General features: G+C 38.6%; 1 protein-coding gene across 1 annotated transcript; it reads right to left on the reverse strand.

Moving 5' to 3' along the window:
- Nucleotides 1-16,050: 16,050 nt before the first annotated feature.
- On the reverse strand, nucleotides 16,051-19,211 carry LOC146957674 (rho GTPase-activating protein 2-like). Its single transcript, XM_085738072.1, has 4 exons — nucleotides 18,663-19,211; nucleotides 17,672-17,792; nucleotides 17,220-17,570; nucleotides 16,051-16,949 (listed from the first exon to the last, which is right to left on the reverse strand). The coding sequence occupies exons 1-4, from the start codon at nucleotides 18,995-18,997 to the stop codon at nucleotides 16,293-16,295; spliced, it is 1,464 nt and encodes a 487-aa protein (XP_085594198.1). The 5' UTR covers nucleotides 18,998-19,211; the 3' UTR covers nucleotides 16,051-16,292.
- Between the last annotated feature and the right edge of the window lie 4,122 nt (nucleotides 19,212-23,333).

Below are 23,333 nucleotides of genomic sequence, written 5' to 3' on the forward strand. Positions count from 1 at the left end.
ACATATGTATTATATAATACTATAAATGAATCAATAATTCACAATTTCAACCAATTTCGGTGGGTTAGTTTGGCTTATTTAAAAAAAAAAAAAAAGTTTATATACGTTACATATGTATTATATAATACTATAAATGAATCAATAATTCACAATTTCAACTTAATTATAAAGCTAAAATATCCAAATCATCATAATAAAATGTCATACTCACCTATTTGTATCAAACAGCGTAATTATCCAACCAAATCATAAAAACATCCAAAAAAAAAAAAACTATCCAAATAACAAGAGTTTAATAAGTTTTTAAAGTTCAAACAAACCCAGACATAGAGTTAATTTTTTTAATCGGATAAAATTGATATAAATTAATTCAATTGTACCCGATTTTCTCAATTTTTTAATGAAAACAATGATAGAAACTCCGTTGACAACATTGAAAACAACTATTACTTATAAAAGCGATATTGACAACACACATTGTAAGATTGTTAGTTACATTTACATAGTAGAGTGAAGTACATAACAGCCACAGGTTCACACTTATCACCACCCCAATGACTTATTTAAGAAATAATTATAATCAAAGAAGAAAAATATAATAGCCAAAATTTCTTTTGCAAACTGATAAAATACATTTTTTTTGGGCAACACAAACCAAAAATGACATATACCACAAACAAAAACCAAATACAAATTTCTATATCCAAAAGATCATTTTAGCAGAAAAATGGAGAGTAGAAGTCATGGTTCAAAAAACCTCAAGAAATGTCCAATGTTTTTCAATTTATTTTTCATAGAAAAAATTGTTTATAAGAATTATACTATTTTTTATATTTTATTGCAAAAAAAAAAATCCAATATTCACTATTTGTAATAAGCATTCAGAAAAAAATTTCTACCAAAAAAACTAAAATATTTTGCTGACATTTTTTATAAATATTTAATTATTAATTCCTCTAAAAAATGTTTAATTATTCATTATTTAAAAGATAAAAAGTTGTTTTTTAAATAAAAAATTCATTTAGCAACTAATTTAAAAACCAAATATACCGATATTTATCGAATCTTCGGATGTACTATATAAAGAGGAATGCTATATCTCCCGAGAGAAAAAAATCACGATAGCTTCCCGAATCACAATTTCCTCAGTTAAAATTTAATGTTCAGTGCTAAATGTGGGATTTGGCAGAATTCAAGGAAAGTCAGTGTAATTATAATGTGCACTGACTTTTCTTAAATTTCGCTAAATCCCACGTTTAATGTTGAACATTAAATTTTAACTGAGAGAACTGTGATTCGCGAGGCTATCATGATTTTTTCTCTCGGGAGATATAGCATTCCTCCCCTATATAAATTCTCTTAATAAAAAGTGGAGACCTGCTTTGATCGTTTGTAACTTGCTCGCGGTCTAATTTTATTATATAACATTCAAATTAATCTCGATCATATTCATACCAGGGACAACCAATATAAAAATGTCAAAAATTAATTTGAATATTATTTTTGTTGAAACTAATTTGAATTGCGAGAAAAAAATTGTAACGAAACTCCTTGATATATAATAGACCAAATATCATTTGCAGTCCTTTAAGTTACATGATTATAACAAGTTAGTCTTTAAGTTTTTTAGTGACAAATTGGTCCTTCAAGTCATAAAATATTTGCACCATTATCCTAATTTCATCAAACTCAATCAAAAAGTGTTTATGTATGTTTAATGTTAAGTTGGTTTATCCAAATTTCTCTCAAAACTAGAGCTCAAAGATATGTTATCCGGTCTTTATGCAAAACAAAATTGACCGATTACTTGATTTATAATATTGTTGATCAAATATTTAGATGTAAAATTAGGCTTGAAATTCAAAAACAAGAAGAAGGAAATGTGTGTAAGTAATCATGTTTGATGTCATAAGCACTTTTGGACCTACCATCTTAATGTTAAATGGTTATAAACACTTTTTAACGAAGTTGACTGAAAAGATGGATGACGGTGTAACTATTCTATGACTTAAATGATTAATTTGTAACAAAAAATAACTTAAAGGACCAATTGGTAAGATAAAACACTTAAAGGACTAATCAATTATAAACATACAACTTAAAGGACCGCTAAAGGTATTTGATACTGATACTTGCCACCATGAAATTGGATATTATTTTTATAAAATATAATTTTATTTTACTCTTTCTTACCTCAAAAGTCTAATGTCCATTTTTTTGTATCAAGCCTTTGATTACATTTGGCTGGCGCAGGCCCTAAACAGCTAGCACATACATAACCATTCACCGTTTCACGCCACCAACCAAGTAAACAAAGGTAATACAACACAATACCCCTTTATAGAATATTACTATATTAGGATTAGCACAAATGAAAAACATCGATCCATCGTGGTGAAATTGAAAAGTAATTGATAATTTAATAATAAATAATAAACAAATATAATTGCTCAAAAAAAAAATATAAAGATCAACGATTCAATATGACATGTAACGAAGTTAATGAAGATTGGTTCGGTCGATCTGCAATATTATGTGTTCAATATTTATTGTCGATGAAAAAACATCTTTGATGAATGATCGTAATTTGATAGATTTCGAAACTCTACTCATCTAATTTTTTTATTATATATTTTTTAATATGATAAAAAGCGATCTATTAGTTAATATAATGACAAAAACCATGGTAAATCTTGACCATTAATTTTGTTTATTATTAGATCAATGATTATTTCTAACGTCTAATCTTTTAAGTTCACCGTTCTAACCGACATCGCATATTAATATATTGTGAAATATGGTTCTTCAATCAAGATAAATCACGTAACCAACAACTTCTATTTAGATGCATAAATAAATATGGATAAGTTATGACAAGGATGGAGAATCCATTCACGTTAAATCATTACCCATATATTCTAGTCGTTACCATTTCTAGTCTTCTAGAAGAGAACGTGTGTTTTCTAACACTGTTCATGTGTGCATGCATTTGTTGCCATGCTTCTAGAAAATCTTCACCAACTTTACACATACATAGCCTCATCTTTTTTCTTATTTTAATAATAACCAACAAAATTGAGTCCAATTGGGAGGAGACTAGTATAAATTAAAGCATGGGGTCATTGGTCGGTTCTTGTCAACAAAAAGTGTCAAACAATAGACCCCCACGTTTATTTTGTTTCTATTTTTCTTCTCTTTCCTTTTCCAAACCAATACTATAGAACACTTATTATATTCTAGGATTCTAATACATCATACTAAAACAAAAAAGTAGCCTCATATTGAATATTGATCACTACTAGATCGATGGATGGGAAGAAAAACAGTGGTGATTTTTTCTCTTATGGTCTTTGTGAAGCCACTGGTGATTCTGAAGTTGATATTTGTGATCCTAATATCAATATGGATTATGAAATATCCAGGTCAGTGTATGATGATGATAATGACGATGCTATGTCTTGCAGCAATGATGGATCTGCTGTCAATGAGCATGATCATGCATGGTGTGATGATGATGATGATGAGAAGAGATTAGAAGATGATGAGGAGGAGAAAGATGTTGTTTATGGAACATCATATTGTAGTGAAGACGACGATGATGATGATGATGATAAGAAAAATGAGAAAAATGATCAACATAAGAAGAAGAAATGCTATGTGTCTTTTGATTTAGGGTATGAGTCGCATGAGTCGATGGATGAGATGGAAAAGAATAGGAGGTTTTGGGAAGCTTGCTTGGCATCTTGATTCAATATTGAATGTAGTATTTGCTTAGGCTGCTTTTCTTCCATATTTTCCCATTCATTATACATTACATGGGAGCTTTTAATTCCCTTAGCTTAACTTTAAATATAAATTAATAACAATAATTTTTTAATGTGTCCCTCTCGCCATATAATAATTATTATTTTTGTTATTAATTGTATGATACATATATATGCATTTTATCTACATTAATTAGTTTATTACGTTTCATAAATCACCGTTTGTCTTCACATACACAAACAAAAAAAAAATCGTTGTTGTTGTCCAATTTTATTCACAGAGGGCGCTAACAATGCCGGATCAAAACATCTCCAATTGAGAGAGTCTTAGTCTCATCAAACTTGTAATAAATAGATAGGATATTGAAATGAAATGGCATATAGTTATGCATAACTGATTAATAAGCTTTATCAAATAACGAATCGTTTGAAAGAATTAAGTTTGATTTTTAAGGGAAACAATTTTTTATGACTTTATATTTACCTCAAGATCGAACTCTGGATTATCTAAACCCTTTTTTTATGTGAATAGGAGGGTTAATACAAAAAAAAATGATATATAATTATTAAAAAAAGGCACGTGGTAGTGTACAGTCGTGAAGCAATCATGAGACAATTTTTCGCTATGTTTAGCATTATGATAGAATATAATAATAATTATTCCAATTCGAGAAGGAATATCTCACCTAAGAAATTAGAGGAAGACTATAATTTTATTTCTAAATTATTTTTTATCTTTCTCGTTACACATTTTACATATACAACCTATATATATATATATATATATTTCCCAACCATCGATAACCTCCTATAAAACATATATTCATCGAATATATATAGTTACTAACTTATCGAATATATCATTGTTTCATCCGTCCACACCAACATTATCCTCAAGATTGTAGTTAGCACAAAGAAGATGTGAAACGACCACACTTTTGTCCTTAACAAGAGGATGAGCTTCCGAAAAATGATATTATGTTATATATGTATCATTATTCTTTCTAAAATAATAAACCGAAGTAAAAGGTTGTAGAATTTGGATGATTTAGACGAAAGTTGTGTGTTTGGTCCAATTATTTAAAGGAGAATTCTTTTGGTTGTATATCGGTATCTTATAAGCGAAATTCATTCAAAATTTAATTTTAATTTTAAATAAATTAACACAAAAATATCACACATGAAATTACATAATTTGATGACATTGCAAGGAGTCCCATTTTTTTTCCTTTGTCTATAAGCTCATATCACACATATTAATATGTAAGGGCTTAAATGTTCGCTAAACCATCATGTGTTGTACTTGTAACTTTTGAAATATAGCAACAACACTAAAAGTGCAACAATGTATGTAAGAACAGGAAAAAGTGCGAAAGGATATTCTTTGCTTCGATTCGATATAAATACTCCCTCCGTTTCTTTTTTGTACTTGCAAAAGTACGGTAAGGATTCTAGGGCTAAGAATCGTACACTAGGGTTTTGGACTGATGATTAGATTCCTTGAGAATGCTCTCAAGAGTAGTATTTATAGCCTGCCATGGGCTTGGGTTTCGGTTGCTTGGTCCCCAAGCAACAGGGGTATTTGTGTATTTTGGGCTTTTTAGGCGTCCTCTAGAGGCTTCTAGAAGTTTAATGAGGCGGCGCCCTTTAGGGGGCGCGCCAGGGCTCAGGAATCCTTCTGGAGGGCGCCCAGGCCTTTCCGGAGGGCGCCCAGGCCCTTCTGGAGGGCTCAGAGCCTTCTTTGGAGGGCTTTACGCTTTTAGGAATATGATGACGGTCCACAGCCCCCCAAGCACGAGTCTTGGGACAAGGCGAAGTGATGATGTCGTGAACCGGGTTTGCTTTGTGTGTGTTTCGTTCGAAGGGGGTCGCCATCAGGCGATCTTGCATGTCCCTCTTGTGTGGCGAGTTTCCCAGGGCGTTCTTGGTGTATTCACGGACCTTTGATATTCCATTAATCGTCGATGACCGCCACGTGTCTTGATCTTAACTGTGCCTGACACGCTTCCCGAGGCGACCTTTGGCCTTCTTTAAAAGCGAATTTTCTAGGTTTTCATTTCTCCACTTTTCATTTTCCCGACGCTTCTTGCTGCCTTCTCCTCCGGTTCTCTTCTCTTTTTGTTCGTTGGTTTATAGCATCCGAAGATCTGCCTTCCACGCTCTCGCAGGTACTTTGACTACTTATCCCTTCATTTTTCCCTTTTCTGTATTTTTACGTTTAGAGCGAAAACGTTTAGCATAGGATATGGTTTTAATTAGAGAGTGCGACGGTGAGGGGAAACTGATCCAACCCAGTGATCCGATTGAAAAAGAGAATTTGAGGAAAGCGTGTCTGAGGCACGCTACTGGTGCTGATGGGGTTATCAATTGGGATGCTTATTACGATGGGTTATTCGGGGAAGAATTGTTTAGTGACCTTTCGAGCGAGTCAAGTGCTAATTCAGGTCGTGATAGTGATTGTGTGTTTCTGTCTGCCACTTCACGGGCAGCTAAGGAGGACGAGTGCTGGGAAATTCGTCCACTTCAGGGGACTTCTCGCGTGGAGGGAAAGAGGTTACCTTCTAGGCTAATATGGATGTCTTTGTTTGCGGAGGAAGTGTTGTTAGAAGATTCCCTTTACGTTGATGTGTCTGCTATGGATTTATTTCGAAGTAAGTTCGATATTTCTGCCACTGGCCGGGAAGAGGATGTAGTGTTGTTGTCTTGTGACCCAGATGAACGCGTGTGTGATCAGGAGATGGCGGGTGAGGGGGATGAATCCTACTTTGTTTATACCGCCGTTTTAGAGGAGTTTGGCGTGAAAATTCCTTTCACGCCTTTTGAGATGGACGTATTAAAGTTTCTGAATGTGGCGCCCACACAGATTCGTCCTAATAGCTGGGCGTTCATTCGAGGTTTCGAAATTCTGTGTAAGTCGCTGGGTCTTGAGCCTTCTGTCGCCGTCTTTTTCCAATTTTATGGCACCAAAGACGTTAATAAAGGAACCTGGATAGCTATCTCTGCTCACTCTGGGAAGAGGCTCTTTCCTAGTTACGCTAGTAACTTTAAGAAGGAGTGGCGGGATACTTTTGTTAGAGTGCAGGGGGCGCCTGGGTGTTCGACGGCTTCAGTTCTGGTAAATGGCGAACCAAAGTTTCCTCTTCGGTGGACCAGTGCCCCTCTGGCGGTGAGAGGGTATGACTTGGATGCAATGTCGCCCTACGAATATGAGCTAACTCAGTTTCTGGAGAAGGTTCCAATGACAAATATCCATGACTTGTTAAATAGGGAGGGCGACGTCGTCCGCATGGCAGCTTATTTGCGTGAGTGTCCTTTAAAAGTTTTGCATTCGTTCTGTTTTGTCACTTTGTTTGGTTTATTCACCTGAGTTTGTTCTACTTTGTGCAGGCGAAATGTTGCCCCTTACTGGTGCCGAGATGAAGAAGTACTTGGCCGAATTGGATAGGAGTAAGAACCCTGATGGCTATGTGTCCAGCAGTCCAGCAGGCGTTTCCTTGAGGAGGTTGAAGAGGAAAGAAACTGGCAAAGGCGACTCTGGTGTGATTGAGGTGGACGACTTAGAAGTTGTTGGTGGAGGAAATGCTCCTACTTCGGCGGCCTCTCCTTCATCTAAGAAGGCGAGGACGGGAAGAGGATCTAAGCCGAGCAACAGTCGCCCGCCTTCGGGAAAAGAAATCGGAGGGACTTCCTTGAATGACGACGTGATGGACTCCTTCTGGCATTCCGGATTCGACATTCGCCGGTATAATATTATTCTTGTTTTCTTAGGCGTTGATTCCTTTTGGCCGTTAGGTTTTTGAACTCTAGTGACCTTATTGTTTGAGGATCCTGCAGGTATATGAAAGAACAGGTGCCTTTTACTAAGGTGGACGTGGAAGCTGGATTGAAAGCTAAGTGCAGCGACCTGGTGGCGGATATCCATACCGCATCTTTGAGGACTATGCTGTTGAGCCATTGCCTGGAGAGCAAGTATGACCTGGTGGAGAAGAAGCACACTGATGCTGCGGAAGATGTGGAGAAATGGAAACATAAGTCTTCTGGACTAGAAAGCCGTCTCAGGGATGCGTTGAAAGACAAAGCAGCCGCCGAGTCCGCCTTAGAAGAAATGAAGCAGGCTAATGAGGCCGCGGAGACAGAGAGGGACGCGGCGAAAGCTGCGCTAGAAAAGTCAGAGTTGGCGGTAGATGAAGGACGGCGGGCTCTGGCGATATATTTTGAGGATGGCTTTATGCGTGCTAAAGATCAGGTGCTTTTGTTTAACCCAGAGGCCAAAGTTGATGAGCTTGATCCTTTCAAGATCATTGCGAACGGCGAGTTGGTGGACGATGAATAGTCTTGTGCTTTTTTATTTGTTTTTTATTTAATTTATGCTTCTTGGTCTGTAACTTGATATTGGCGGCTTCTTAGAGCGCCCTTTTAAACACTTTTATCTGCTTGGCGATTTGTGACTTTGAATGCTTACATATGCTTATATCAAATGCGGTACCTCTTACTTGTTGTGGCTTGACATTCTGCAAATGTTTAAATATTTTTGCGATTTTCTTTGTTGCTTTAGTTTCATTCCATATGTTGAATGCGTTTTTGTGAGTTGTTTCTCCAAAAGTGAGAGTTTTCAGCGATTTCGTCTCTTTCTAAATTTAAATCTCTATTATTCATCTGGTGCACTTTGTCGCCCTAAAATGTCGATATAAGCATTTCGTCGGGCCCGTCGAGATGCCTGGCGTTTATTTGCTCGTCTCTTATTCTGAAGGAAGGTTTTGCTTCCCACTCTGAGGGAAGATATTTACACTTCCAACTCTGATGGAAGGCGCCTCCTACTCTGAAGGAGGACGTTGGGCTTCCCGCTCTGGGGGAAGGCTTTTCACTTCCAACTCTGATGGAAGGCGCCTCCTACTCTGAAGGAGGACTTTGGGCTTCCCGCTCTGGGGGAAGACTTTTCACTTCCAACTCTGATGGAAGGCGCCTCCTACTCTGAAGGAGGACTTTGGGCTTCCCGCTCTGGGGGAAGACTTTTCACTTCCAACTCTGATGGAAGGCGCCTCCTACTCTGAAGGAGGACTTTGGGCTTCCCGCTCTGGGGGAAGACTTTGTATTTTACACTTCCAACTCTGATGGAAGGTTAGGCGAGTTATTGCGTCGACGCCGCCAGAGCCCTTATCGTGGTTGGCGTTGTGGATCTTTGTACTTTCAGTGTGCGAATTCTGTTTGCATGATAGAAAAAATGTGGATAGAATCATAGATATGAAAAAGGAAAGGGCGCCTCGTTAAAAACCCCTGCCCTTGCAGGGGAAAAGAGTGCCACCCTAACCCTGTATTATTGATAAAGTCAAAAGATAAGAGTTGCAGTGGTGATCTTTACATCATCCTTATTTAATACATAATAAAATTAAAATGCAAAAGAAAAGGAATCTAGCTATAATAGTGACGCAGATTGGCCACATTCCAAGTGCGAGGTACGGCGTCTCCATTCAATTCTTCCAACTTATACGCCCCGTGAGCGTACTTTTCCCTGATTCTGTAAGGTCCTTCCCAGTTTGGAAATAGTTTGCCTATTCTGGTTGGGGCGACGACCTGCTTGAGGACTAGGTCGCCCTCTTTCATCTCCCTGGGCGTCACTCTAGAGTTATATCGTCTAGCTGCTCTCTGCTTGGCTGCGAATTCCCTGATGTGTGCTTGCTCCCTGACTTCATCAATGACGTCCATGCTTACCGCCATACCTACTTCATTAGCTTTTTTAAAGAAAATAACGCGTAAATTTACAATAGCAATATTTCCCTGCACCAAAAAATGTTAGTCGCCTGGCGAAATAAGATAGATACCTTCTTCTGAAAACGTATCTCGCCTCCATGTGGGGGTGTCGATTTCGACAGGTATCATGGCGTCGGTGCCGTAGACCATAGTGAACGGTGTCTCCTTGGTTGTAGAATGAGGGGTAGTGTGGTAGGACCATAGTACCTGTACTTATTTTGGTCGATGCATTGTTTATACACAGTATAGTAGTAGCTTGAAAGAGATTGAAAACTTTGGAAAGTTGAGGTGAGAGTAAATTAATTTTGAAAATTATTCATACCTCATGGAGTTGTTCTGCCCGCAAACCTTTGGCGGCCTCTAATTTCTTTTTGATCCCGCTAAGAATAACTTTGTTGGCCGATTCAACTTGTCCATTGGCTTGCGGATGAATTACCGAGACGAATTTTGTCTGTATCCCTAGGTTCTTGCAGAAGTCCAACACTGTTGAGCTTGCGAACTGAGTTCCATTATCTGATACTATGCACTTAGGTAGGCCGAAACGACAGATGATCTTCTTCCAGTAGAACTTCTTTACTCTTTCCGCAGTTATCTTAGCGACTGCTTCTGCCTCGATCCATTTGGTGAAGTAATCCACTCCGACTATGAGAAATTTCAGCTGCCCTGGGGCGAGAGGAAAGGGTCCAACGATATCGACCGCCCATTTGTGAAATGGCCATGGTGAGTATACAGAGGTCAACTCCTGAGCTGGGACATGCTTCCTGTCAGAAAATCTTTGGCATTTATCACATTTCTTTACGAAATTCGAGCTATCCTGAAGCATGGTGGGCCAATAGTATCCGGCGCGGAGGAGTTTGGCGGCTAGAGCCCGCCCACCTATATGACTGCCGCAAACGCCCTCGTGTACTTCCAAAAGGACCAAGTGCGTCTCGCCTTATCCTAAGCATCGCAGCAAGGGAGTCGTGCGGCCTCTTTCGTAGAGTTTCCCAGAAACCAAAGTAAATTTGGACGCTCGTCTTCTGATTGTCTGTTCTTCCTCGTCATCGGTTGGTGTGAATGACCCCGTCAAATATCTAAGCAATGGCTCCATCCATCCTCCTGTGTTCTCGTTGACCTGAAGCACTTCGTCCACCTTCGTACTAGGTGTTGCGACTACTTCCTGGATAACTGTCCTGTTGTTGCCTGGTCGCTTGGTGCTGGCGAGTTTTGCCAACAAATCTGCTCTGGAATTCTTCGAAGAAGTGAAGTTTCTTGGCGAGACTCTGCACCTTGGTCAGGTATTTGGCTAGCTGTGTGTCCTTTGTCTGGTATTCGCCTGTGATCTGGCTTGTTACGAGTTGGGAGTCACTCTTGGCTCTTAAATTCTCGGCGCCCATTTCTAGGGCGAGGGTCATGCCGGCTATTAAAGCTTCATACTCGGCCTGATTGTTGCTTGCCTTAAATTCGAATCTGAGGGATTGCTCGATGAGGACGCCGTCCGGACCCTCCAAGATAACACCTGCGCCACTGCCTTTTAGGTTGGATGAACCATCTACAGATAAGAGCCATACGAAAGGAGGTTGTTCCTCTACTGGGGAGGCGAGTTCTACTACAAAGTCTGCCAACACTTGGGATTTAATACTCCCTCTTGGTACGAACTGGACGTCATACTCTGAAAGCTATATGGACCAGGCCACCATTCTTCCGGCCAAGTCAGGTTTTCCCAGCACTTGCCTGATTGGGTAATCTGATTTGACGACGACTTTGTGACTTTGGAAGTAGGGGCGAAGCTTCCTGGCCGTTATGACAACAGCAAGGGCGAGACGTTCTATCTTCTGATATCGCAGCTCTGCTCCTCTGAACACCCTGCTGACGAAATAAATTGGCTTCTCTCCTGTTGCTGAATCTTCGACCAAAACCGTGCTCATGGCGTTGTCAGATATCGCCAGGTACAGGAAAAGAATGGCGTTCTGGGTTGGTCGTTGAAGGATGGGAGGACTGGATAAGAACTTCTTTATTTGCTGGAAAGCGTCCTCACATTCTGGAGTCCACTCGAATCTCTCCTTTTTCTTAATGGAGGCGAAGAAAGAGAAGGCTTTGTCGCCGGCGCAGGACAAGAAACGAGAAAGAGCGGCGAGCCTGCCTGTGAGTTGTTGCACTTCCTTGATGTTGGTGGGGCTTCTCATGTTGATGATCGCCTGGCATTTGTCAGGGTTTGCCTCGATGCCTCGTCTTGTTAAGAGGAAACCTAAGAATTTTCCCGCCTGCACCCCGAAAGAACATTTTGATGGGTTCAGACGAATCCTATATCTTCGAACCTGGCTCAATATCTCCTCCAGATCTTCAGAGTGACTGTATCCCTCTTTCGTCTTTGCGACTAGGTCGTCAATATATACCTCCAGATTCCGTCCTATCTGTGCGGAGAACGCGGTGTCCATAGATTGCTGGAAGGTGGCGCCTGCGTTCTTTAGACCAAAAGACATGACTTCATAGTGATAATTCTTTGTGCTGGTCATAAAGGCCGTTTTTGGAGCGTCCAGAGGGTCCATCCGTATTTGATAGTAACCTGAATAGGCATCCATAAAGCTTAGAGTTTTGTAACCTGAGGCGTTGTCGATCAGGTGGTCGATGTTAGGGAGAGGATAAGGATCTTTGGGGCACGCCATGTTCAAATCAGTGTAGTCCACGCACATTCGCCACTTCCCATTTGCTTTCTTAACAAGTACGGTGTTGGCTAACCACGTGGGATACTTTATTTCGCTGATAAAGTGGGCTTCAACTAACTTTTTCACTTCCTCATCAACTGCCTTTCTTCTTTCCTCGCCCATCTTCCTTTTCCGCTGTACTACTGGTTTCACGCCAGCCTTGATAGATAGGTGGTGGCAAGCAATGTCGGGGTCCATCCCTGGCATTTCTGATGGATGCCAGGCGAAGAGATCCAGATTCTTCTTTAGTAGCTTGACCAGGGCGACCTCCTCTTCAGGGGGTAGTGACGTGCCAATCTTTGTTGTATGGTGGGCTTCTGGTCCGATGGAGACTTCTTTTAACTCTTCAGTGGGTTCTAGGCGTTCTTGCTGGAAGCCTTCTCTGGGGTCTAGATCGATCATGTTGACTTCGTGCATTACTTCGTTACTTGACTTCTTTCTGGTCTTTTGCAAACGCAAACTGTTATGATAGCACTCCCTGGCGAGTTTTTGATCGCCTCGAATGGTTCCAATTTTTCCAGAGTCAAGAGGGTACTTCATTACTAGATACTTTGTGGATAAGAATCCGCCCAACAGGTTGAAGGCAGGGCGACCAATGATGATGTTGTAAGAGCTAGGCGAGTTCACGACGAGGTACCTGACTCGAATGGTTTTGGCGTGAGATCCGCTTCCGAAAGTTGTCTTTAGGGTGATGTATCCTCTCACATGAACCTGCTCGCCCGTGAAGCCCGCCAGAGTTCCCCTGAAAGGTTGCAGCTGCTCCGGGTCTAGCCCCATTCGATCAAATGTGTCATAGTAAAGAATATCCGCAGAGCTTCCTGGGTCTATCAACACCCGCTTTACATCCCACTTGAAGATTTGTAAAGTGACGACCATGGGGTCGTCGTCGTGGGGTACCACGTCTCGAAAATCTTTGGGCGCGAATGATACCTCTGGTTCGTGTTTCTGATCCGATTCTTCATATTCCTGGCATAGCATTACCTGTCTCACATATTTCTTTCGCGACGAACTTGACTCCCCCCCTCCGGCGAAGCCACCTGAGATAGTGTTTATGGCGTGTCTTTTTTCGTCGTTCACTTCCTCCTTTTTATGATCCGTTTTTTGTTTATTCTCGCCCCTTCTGTCCCTGACATACCCTCTTAGCTTCCCACTTTGTATTAGTCGTTCGATTTCTTAGCGAAGATGAATGCATGAGTCTGTGTCGTGTCCTCGTACCTTATGATATTTGCACCATTTATCTTCATCCCTTCCCATGACGGGGCTTCGGGCTGGCAAGGGCTCTGGGATCAGTCTTGCTTCCAAGACCTCCTTCATGATGCGCTCTGGTCTAGTATTCAAGGGCGTGAAGTCCCTTTGAGAATACGGATTAAACGGTCGCCTCTCCGGCCTTCTGTAGGGGGCGCGATCTCTGCCAGCTGCTGGTTGATAAGGTCGCCGTTCTGGATTGTTTGCGCGCTCCTTGGCGTCTCTGGCCTTCTTTTCTGCGTTGCTCTCCTCGCCCTTGATGTAGCATTCTGCCCTGGCTATGACCTCTTCCATGGAATCCGCAGGTTTCTGGGCTAGAGACTCGTTGAACTACCCTGCCCTTAGTCCGTTTTGGAAAGCTCCTACGAACACTTCCTGGTTGGGGTTGATTACCTTGATGGTTGTATCATTGAACCTGGCCAGGTAGTCTCTGAGGGATTCATTATGCCCTTGTCGTACATTAAAAAGGCTAGTCGCTGGGACCTTGCGATGTCGACTGGCGGAGAACTGTTGTGTGAGTTTTCTGGTCATGTCCTGGTAGCTGAGGATGGAGAACCGTGGGAGATTCATGTACCAGCGTAAGGCGGCGTCAGTGAAAGTACCTGCTAGTAATTTGCACTTCAGAGAATCGGGAGCCCCGACAACCGCCATGCGTGTATTGAAGGCCGTGACGTGCTCCATGGGGTCGTTCTTTCCGTCGAAGGTGGATAGGTGGGGCGGCTTGAAGCCCTCTGGAACTGGTGCGTCCCAAATTTCAGCGGATAATGGTTGTGGTTCAGGGTCATCTAGCTCGCCCTGGTGTGATTCTTCTCTTTCCTCCAGTTGCTTTTGTTGCATGGTCTCCATCGAGGCCTGAAGGGCATCATTGTGATCCTTCAGCTGAGCGAGTTGGGTTCACATGGATTCTAATTCTTCGGCTGTTGCCATGATGAGAGGCCTTTCTCTAAATCGTACGTGAGGTGCGATTTAGGTTGGTCGAAAGGGGTTAGGGTTTCTAAATCGCAAAGGAGTTTTACGATTTAGAGGTCTCGTTTAAGGGTTTCTGAATCACGATTTTTCGATCCAGGAACGTGGTCGAGGTTAGTTTTACCTTTTCCCACAGACGGCGCCAACTGTACTTGCAAAAGTACGGTAAGGATTCTAGGGCTAAGAATCGTACACTAGGGTTTTGGACTGATGATTAGATTCCTTGAGAATGCTCTCAAGAGTAGTATTTATAGCCTGCCATGGGCTTGGGTTTCGGTTGCTTGGTCCCCAAGCAACAGGGGTATTTGTGTATTTTGGGCTTTTTAGGCGTCCTCTAGAGGCTTCTAGAAGTTTAATGAGGCGGCGCCCTTTAGGGGGCGCGCCAGGGCTCAGGAATCCTTCTGGAGGGCGCCCAGGCCTTTCCGGAGGGCGCCCAGGCCCTTCTGGAGGGCTCAGAGCCTTCTTTGGAGGGCTTTACGCTTTTAGGAATATGATGACGGTCCATTTTTATAAGCAAATTTTACTTTTTAGATTCATTCAATTAATGATGTATGTGGTCCATATTATGAACCACATACATCATTAATTGAATGAATCTAAAAAGTAAAATTTGCTTATAAAAAGAAACGGAGGGAGTACATTCATAGATATCAGTTTCTACTTTGTCACTATGAAAATGTGTTCATTCTTTGGTATAGGGTATTTTTTAGTACACAATTCTTTGCATCGATTCCATATAAAAAACACATTCCTAGATATCGGTTTCTACTTTGTCACTATGAACATGTGCTCATTCTTTGTACTTATGTGAATGCATCCATAGAAAATATTATGTTAGTGTGTCTAGGTAAGAGATTAGACTTATTCTGAACAAAACAAAAAATAGACTTGATTCTCCTTTTTTTTTTTTCTTAGGGAAACTACAACTATCATCCATGGCAGAAAAAGAAAAAAAACAACTTAATTTGAAGTAAATGTTTCTCACCATCTTCATTCTCCCGTATTGAATCAAATTCTAGGTGGCTTTTGATCTAATCATCTTAGATGTCCAACCTCATCATCTTTATGCTCCTCTAATTAGTCAGATTGTTCAACTGCATCATCGAGATTGAATTGTTAATCTTCATTGTACCCTCCGTCAAGGCAACGAGTGTGCGGATTGGCTTGCTAATCATGGTACTTCTTCGGATGCTCTAAAGTCTTGGATTTTTTTGCCCTCCTCAACTGCATCACTCCCTTCTAAATGATGTTGTTGGAGTTACTCGATTAAGATTGTAGTTTTTGTTCTGTTTTGTCATTTCTTCTTGATAATTTTTTTTTCTTTTTCACCCGGGTATTCAACCAAAATGTGAAAACTAGTTGTTATTCACACTTTCCCACCTTCAACACTATTTGATCTAGAGCGTGGATAGCACAAACGACTCGTAACAAATCTAAGATAGATTTCAATATAATGTGTTAGATTTTGGATTGAACTCAACTCCATGGATCTAGATTTACTAAAAGCCTAAACTCTAAAGTCAATCTAGTCAAACAACAAAGAAATCTATCAAATTATGATCATAAACAAGATAAATAGCAAGCAAGCATCATCTCATGCTAAATCAATCAACTCTATGCTTAGAACATTCACCTAAGTGAAGTATGAAAATATGGCTACTCTTTAGCCAATAGCCACTCCCATTTGTCATAATTAGAGTTGTCAAGTACAGAAACATACAGAACCAGCTTAAATTCAGCTCTAAGCTGAACACAACCTGCCCGGAATCCACAATAAGCAAACAGTTCCTACTCCAGGAAGTAATCATTTACACAAGCACACCTGGTTGTACAGACAAAATCTGAAACAAGGTACTTCAAAACTACTAAAAAATAAAACAAGTTCTTAGCTAGATGTGAGCCGCGGCACAGGCGAAACAGAATCTGTAAATTTATCAATCATCTCCACTTCTTCAGTGTCTGTCCATCCTAGACGTAACGGAATCGTTGTGTCAGCATTGAACTTTTCTCTGTCGAAACTCAAGCAGGACTTCACAATTTCGTTATCGGTAATTGGTACAGCAGGTTCCACACTATAGTCACAGCAACTTTTAGAGCTCACATACTCTTGCAAATAACTTTCAGGTTCTTCTGAGAATTCTTTGGTGTGCTCATCCAACTTTTTTAAGAAGCAATCTTCTATCTCGCTCAGAGACTCAGCCTCCAATTCCTCTTGACTGCTATTTCTATAATGAGCATGATCATCAAAGTCTGATTTAGTCCTTCTCAATTCACCGCTAGCATCTATTTCTCGTTGACTGTCATATTCATCCTCAGACGGGCGATATGATGAGCGAAAGGACATGGGTGAATAACCACCTGTTGCGGTTTCTCGTTGACTGTCATATTCATCCTCTGAACGGCGAAATGATGTGCGAAAGGACATGGGTGAATATCCACCCGTTGCTGTTTCTTCACGTTCCCTAAGGGTTTTCATTATCAATGTCTTGAGCAAGTTCATCACTTGAACCGCGTGCATTAAAGCAGTTAGAGGATCAGACATCTGTTAAATGAAACAGAAAATAAATGAAAAAGTACAATAAACAACATAAATTAAAAGCACATAAAATAAATTAAAAGTATAATAGACAATTTTTCAGTATGCAAAGTTCTAATTTGTTTAAGAAAAAAAGCAGATTATTGCAACTTGTTTAATAATGGAAACTACAAATGCTAATGTGAAATATGGCCATGATAGGTTGATTTTCTGTTTTAACAAATTAGGACAACATAATGTGAACATTAAACAAAGGGTATGCATCCTTTTACTTACCTGAGTCATGTTTGGAGCAAAAACCATTGCAATGTTTCTTGCATTCATTTTGTTATACTCCTCCTCTTGGACAACATCAGCCATGAGATCAATAGCCCAACTGAGTAAGGCAGACTCAGTTGGTTTTAGCTGCTTCACAAGCTCAATAGATTCTTCTTCTGTGTTGCACTCAAGAACTTGCTCAGGGGAAAGTCCATCTAGTACTCCGGAAGGAAGCTCTCGGAACCACGCTTTGATTAGCCCCGCCAAGCAGTGGACATCAATGTCATCCGGCACAATACCACTATTCAACTGGTTCCTCACATGCTCCTCCTTACTATTTTCCGGGTTTATGCGGAATATACCTTCAGCCTGAAATTTCATTGAAATGAGAAATCAAATTAGCCTCAAATGACTACACGCAAGACATTAATAATGTTAAAAAAGGACAAAATATATCACACACTCGGTACCTTTAATCCTCCCTGTGAATATAAACGGTCCTGCATTAGCATGAGAATAGTAGGGACACTGTTTCCTTTTGAATCATAAGAACACTGCATAGATTCTGCTGACACTCCAAACACACTTACACTGTAAGCATAGATGACAGCAATTTGCAAGTCAGAACAATGCAACAAAAACGGTCAAAGACAAAAAAATGCTATGAAGCATAGACACAGACACAACACCGACACCAACATGTAAACATTGGTAATAATTTGAGGAAATGAAATTGGTTGAAAATGATCAAATGTGTTGGTGTCTGACGTCGACACCTATTGGACACCAGACATACATTTAATCTGCAGTACTGCATATCTAATGTGCTCTAGCATCAAATAAGGGATTAAGTTTAGAAAACATTATGTCATATCCTCAAATATCTCTCAAAAAAAGATAGAACAGTTCAAGCTTCAACCAATTTCGCACAAGTAGTTCTGATGTATATGTATTTGAAGAACCTTAACCCTATTCATATGCAACCAAAGCATACAACTCAGGTCCACCAAACCCCAAACAATATCAAGTTTTGCCATTTTGCAAATATTATCTAGGACAGTAGTTTACAAGTTCAAAACACCAGTTCAAAGGAATTTCATTTCATAAGGTACAAATCTATAGTTCTAGCATTTTCTGGACTACACAAAAACACTTTTCAGTAAGGGAAATAAGACCCTCAATTTGGCTTCACTTCACACATGAAAGACAAAAATCCCATACACTACTCTCTCTTTCTTCTCCACACACTCACACATAGAAACACACCCATTACACCAAAAACTCTTCCTACCAAAAAAAAAAATCAAAAAAAAATTTCAGACCCATTTGAAATCTAACAAAACCAACTAAAAAAAATCAAATTTTTATTAGACTCATTTGAAATCTAACCATAAAAAAAATAAAAAAATAAAACTTTTAAGAAATAAAAGAAAAGAAAAAAGTAAAAGTTGAACGTTTTACCTAGCACTAGGAACACGACCAGGGATCTCAACCTCAAACTCAACAGGAAGACCAAGAAAGCCATTGAAACGGTCAAAGGTAACATGAGTAATATGCTGAACATCAGTTGGCCATCCGATCTCCATTTGATGAACGGTTGAGATGACTTCATGATCTGGTCTATCTACTCTGCATGCTACCATTGATTTTCTTATAGCAGCCAAAAGCAACGCAACCAATGAAAGCTGGTTCTGCTGTTCTTCTTCTTCTTCTTCTTCTTCTGCTCGTGTTGGTCTTGTTCTTTTGCTTCCTCCACCGCATCCTCCGCCTCTGGTAACCATTACAAGACCAGTCATTGTATTTCTCTCTCTCTCTCTCTCTCCAAAATGTTTCTCTCTCTAAAAAGAGAAAGAGAAAGAGAAGGAAAGGACAGTGTGGTTTAAATTTGAGAGAGGTTGGAATAGTTAATGAGCTTTGTTGGGTTGCATTCAATTTTTCAGAAAGAGAAGCTTTTATGTGAAAACAATGGATTTGGTTTTGAACTTCTAAATTCAAACGGCCACTCCTTTCAAATTCTCTCTATCTTTCTCTCTCATTTCCATAAAGGGCTTTTGTTGTTTTTGACCTCTGTGTTTACACTTTACATCAATTACCATTACTGCCACTCCACTCTTTCAAAAAAAAAAAAAACTTCATTGTTATTCCGATATTACACAAGAAAGATAAAGTTAATAAAAATTCATGTATTTGATCCATATTAACATTCATAGAGTCTTGCTAATCAGTGTCCCCATAGCAATGGTTGAGTAATCTCAAAATATAAATTTCGTCTTGGAAATACAAGAGGTTATTTTTGATTAAGTAATGATTACATTAATTTTTTCATAAAAACTTACTTGTTTTGGATGATTAACCAATGTTCTTGCGGCACTGGTTAGCACTTTCCATATTCATATCAATGTTGATATGAATGAAATACATCAATTTTTATTGATTTATGTGTGTTTTTCAAAAAGAATAGGAATGAATATCAAATGTTAATTAAATTTCTCTTTATGTTTGAAGTTGATAATCAATGGGTGGTTAGTGAGCTACCGCTAATATATATCTACAATCGAAAGGTTGAGATTAAATCCATTTAATGAACTGTGCTCTCCCAACATTTGTTTCTCATATAGAATGATTATAATTGAATCCATGACTGGGTGTTTGAAATCGGAAGCAAATTGCGCCTCAAAGTGTTTTTCACTGTGAAATCAGAAGTTTCAATATCTAGCTTCGTGTTGTTGTGGTTATCTTATCACAATTTTGAAGAAGTCGAACACATATACAAAAGATATTATATTTTTAAGGGATTTAGTTATTTGTCGTCTATTTTGCACCTTATTGTTAGTGGTTAGTGTTGTACTGACACAAATTAGTTTAGTTGTATATTGAAGGGTCTTCAAAGTCGATACTTACGTCAATACTTAAAAACACTGCAGAAATATTTACAAATTACTCGCAATGAAGATGCTCATGCCGATATCGGGGTCTTGAACACACCTCTTGTTAGATATAATAAGCCAAGTTCTTATCAACTCAACCAACCAACTATATGTGAAATTATTTGGATTTTGTGTATACTTTTTTTTAGATTAAATTATGATCATAAGGGATTAAGTAGGGTTTGCTGATTTAGGTGAATACGTGATATTCCATGTCATAAGTTTCTTTTGTGTGGATGATGACCGGAATCGTTCCGTTTCAAGTAGCATACTATTTTTTTGACAAAATAATTTCTAGAATAATAATGATTGCCTTTCATACCAAAAATAAAATGTTGATAATTGCTTCCTAACTAAAACACTCTTCAATTACCAATCATTATCCATTGTATCCATTGAAAGAAGGCTAGATTAGCAAATCCACTACCCCTACTTTTCCGATGATTACATTTTTTCGTAGTAATGGAGAAATAAACAAACACGCAATTCTGAATACAATCATCTTCCACTTAGATTCGATCTGATTCTGATTCATATGTGCATTAACAATGATAGGATTTAATAATCTAACCATGTTATAGAATTTATGAATGTTAGCCTTATTATTCCTATAACAGTCATTTTCCCTTTGATAATTTCTATAACAATCATATATTACTCTCCTGCTATATGATTGTTAATATTATTTTTATGTATCGGGTTAATATTATTTTATGAATAAATTAAGAAAATTCATAGTATTATTTTATTTTTGATGAAAAAACTCGTCTCGTTCTATGATATCCCAGTGACTAATATGTGTCTTATAATATTTGTTAGGGACCAAACTATGCAAATTTCATCCCAGCTCTTGGGCTATCTTCCTAATTAGTCTTTGGGGGTGTCAAAATAGGACAAGTACAACAAATCAACCCCCAATTAGTCTTGTATAAAATATGGATTGTTGACAGAATTTAATTATTAAGTTGCTTGAACCCAACCCACCCAACCTAAAATTTGTTAGCTATGACTTAGCCAACAATCAATGGACTTGGCCAACTATGAAAGTAGAAAATAGCTTAATTTTCTTTAAACAATATAGCCTAAATGAAAATCATATGAATGGAGAAAGTGGGAAGAGGATAGCTTTGCTCCTAAGTATTTATTCCTTTAAAAAAAAAGATAAGTATTTATTATATAATAAATGTATAAATAAATTATTTATATAACAAAAGATAAATAAAATCAATCTATTTTGATATTATAAGCTGTTTGCATAAACTATGAGTACTAGAAAATTTATGAATCAATGCTGAGAGGTCTCAAATCCATTTTTGTGATCCTAGCTAGTCAGTTGACATGAAGCGATAAAAGAACATATACCCTCTGTAACTTTGTGGATGATGCTATGTTACTCCCTTCGTCTCAAAATAATCGACATAATTGACAATTTCATATATGTCAATACATAATTTTGGTTGGCCTTTAATGTTATTAATTATATATTTAATTGTTGACATTTTAAAAATATCCATTGAGACGATTTTTTGTTGTTGTTGTGATTTTCCAATCTAACGAGGCAAAAGGAAAGAGAAAAAAAAAAGAAGGAAAAAGACGAAATTAAGTTCCAAGCTTATCTCTCTCAGGATGAGAGATTCCATGTCAGGCGGATGACAGTTCCAGTGAGCCGAACACCTTGCATGTGATCATTCCTTAACCTTAAAATTTGCACACATATTTTGTTCTCTAAAAACATGCACCAAGGTTGTGTTCCCGTTCCCATGTAAAACATTTCTAATATGAAGAATGTCAGTAGCATAATCACGACCAGCAATAATCAGGTCAACTGCTTCCAAACCATCACTCTCATAAATAATGTTGGCATAACCTTTTTTACCACAAAAATCAACACTTATATGGATAACACGTAACTCAGCTAATAACACATCACCTCCAACTTGATAGTGAGAAAATCCAGCTATCCAATCTCCATTGTGGTTGGAACAACACCACCAACACCTAAGCAACCATAATCTTGTAGAAAGCTACCATCAATATTGAGTTTAAGTGTACCTTATGGAGGGGAATTCAATGTGCTAAAAGACGTGATGAGTTGAATTTAACAACAACTTATATACTACCATTTTCCTTTATATAATAGTCAAAAAATATAATCAAAGTGTCATCTTGATAAGGGTTAATATATGTTTACCCCCTATAATATTAGCGATTTCCGGTTTACCCCCTGTAAAAGAAATTGTTTAGATTTCAACCTTGTAATTTGAAGATTTTTGGTTTTGGACTTTCATGAATTTTGACTGTACAAAATCGATGATATGGCTGGGGGTAAACCGAAATTCTCTCAAATTACAGGGGGCGAAAGTACCTTAAATTTTGTAATTTGATATCATGAAGGTCCAAAATCTTCAAATTATCGAAATCTAAAAAAAAAAATTTACAGGAGTTAAACTGGAAATCGCTAATATCAAAGGGTTAAACATATATTAACCCTCTTAATAATTCACATAGCAAATCAATTACTTTAGAAAGGAGTATCATGTACTAAAGAGAATCACCAATTTCCACGAATCCAAGAGAGACACTTGGACAGTGGAGTTCGAATCTTTTGAAGGTCATTGCTTAAAAGTAAATTTTGCTTCTATCGGTCAGAAGGATCAAGGAGGGGCCTCAATTTCCTTGTAGTAGAGATTATTTTGATCTTGATTGGCTTATAGCAATGATGTTCCTTTTCTTTTACCATTAATCATCTTTTGTATTTCCAATAATGATGGGTCCTTTTTATGTGATTGGCGTGATTAAAGGATGTGAAGAATGATTTGTTGGATATTACACTTTCATTGGTTTACCAAAACTATTTCTCATTTTGTCCTATAGTTATTTGGATCCTATGCAAGTTGCATCCTGTCTTCTTTTGAAGACACCATGCTGGCTGGCTGAGATTGTCTTTTTTCATGGTCTTATTCATCTCTACGAGCCATGCATCATGCATTGAAAGAGACAAAGATTAGCTCACATTATTCTCTACCCCCTCCTCTTTCTAATATAAACAAAAAAAATTAATATAACGAAGTAGATGTATTTGGTTAAAATACATCAATTTTGTTTGACTTTTTTTTGCTTATTTTTAAAACCGGGGTAATACGAGTCTATCAAAACTACCACCACGTAATGTGAATTATGTGAAGTTTTCTGAGTCATTATTGTA

This window comes from Medicago sativa, chromosome 1 (genome assembly GCF_051527215.1).
Source record: "Medicago sativa cultivar Bolivia chromosome 1, Bolivia_mono, whole genome shotgun sequence".
Taxonomy (NCBI): Eukaryota; Viridiplantae; Streptophyta; class Magnoliopsida; order Fabales; family Fabaceae; genus Medicago; species Medicago sativa.

What these genes read in the sequence shown, in the direction of transcription:
- LOC146957674 (XM_085738072.1), bottom strand. Translation starts at nt 18,997, where the DNA reads ATGACTGGTCTTGTAATGGTTACCAGAGGCGGAGGATGCGGTGGAGGA. An exon ending in GGTCGTGTTCCTAGTGCTAG is followed by an intron (nt 17,793 to 18,662) that starts GTAAAACGTTCA and finishes CTATGCTTACAG; the next exon opens with TGTAAGTGTGTTTGGAGTGT. An exon ending in ATTCACAGGGAGGATTAAAG is followed by an intron (nt 17,571 to 17,671) that starts GTACCGAGTGTG and finishes ATGAAATTTCAG; the next exon opens with GCTGAAGGTATATTCCGCAT.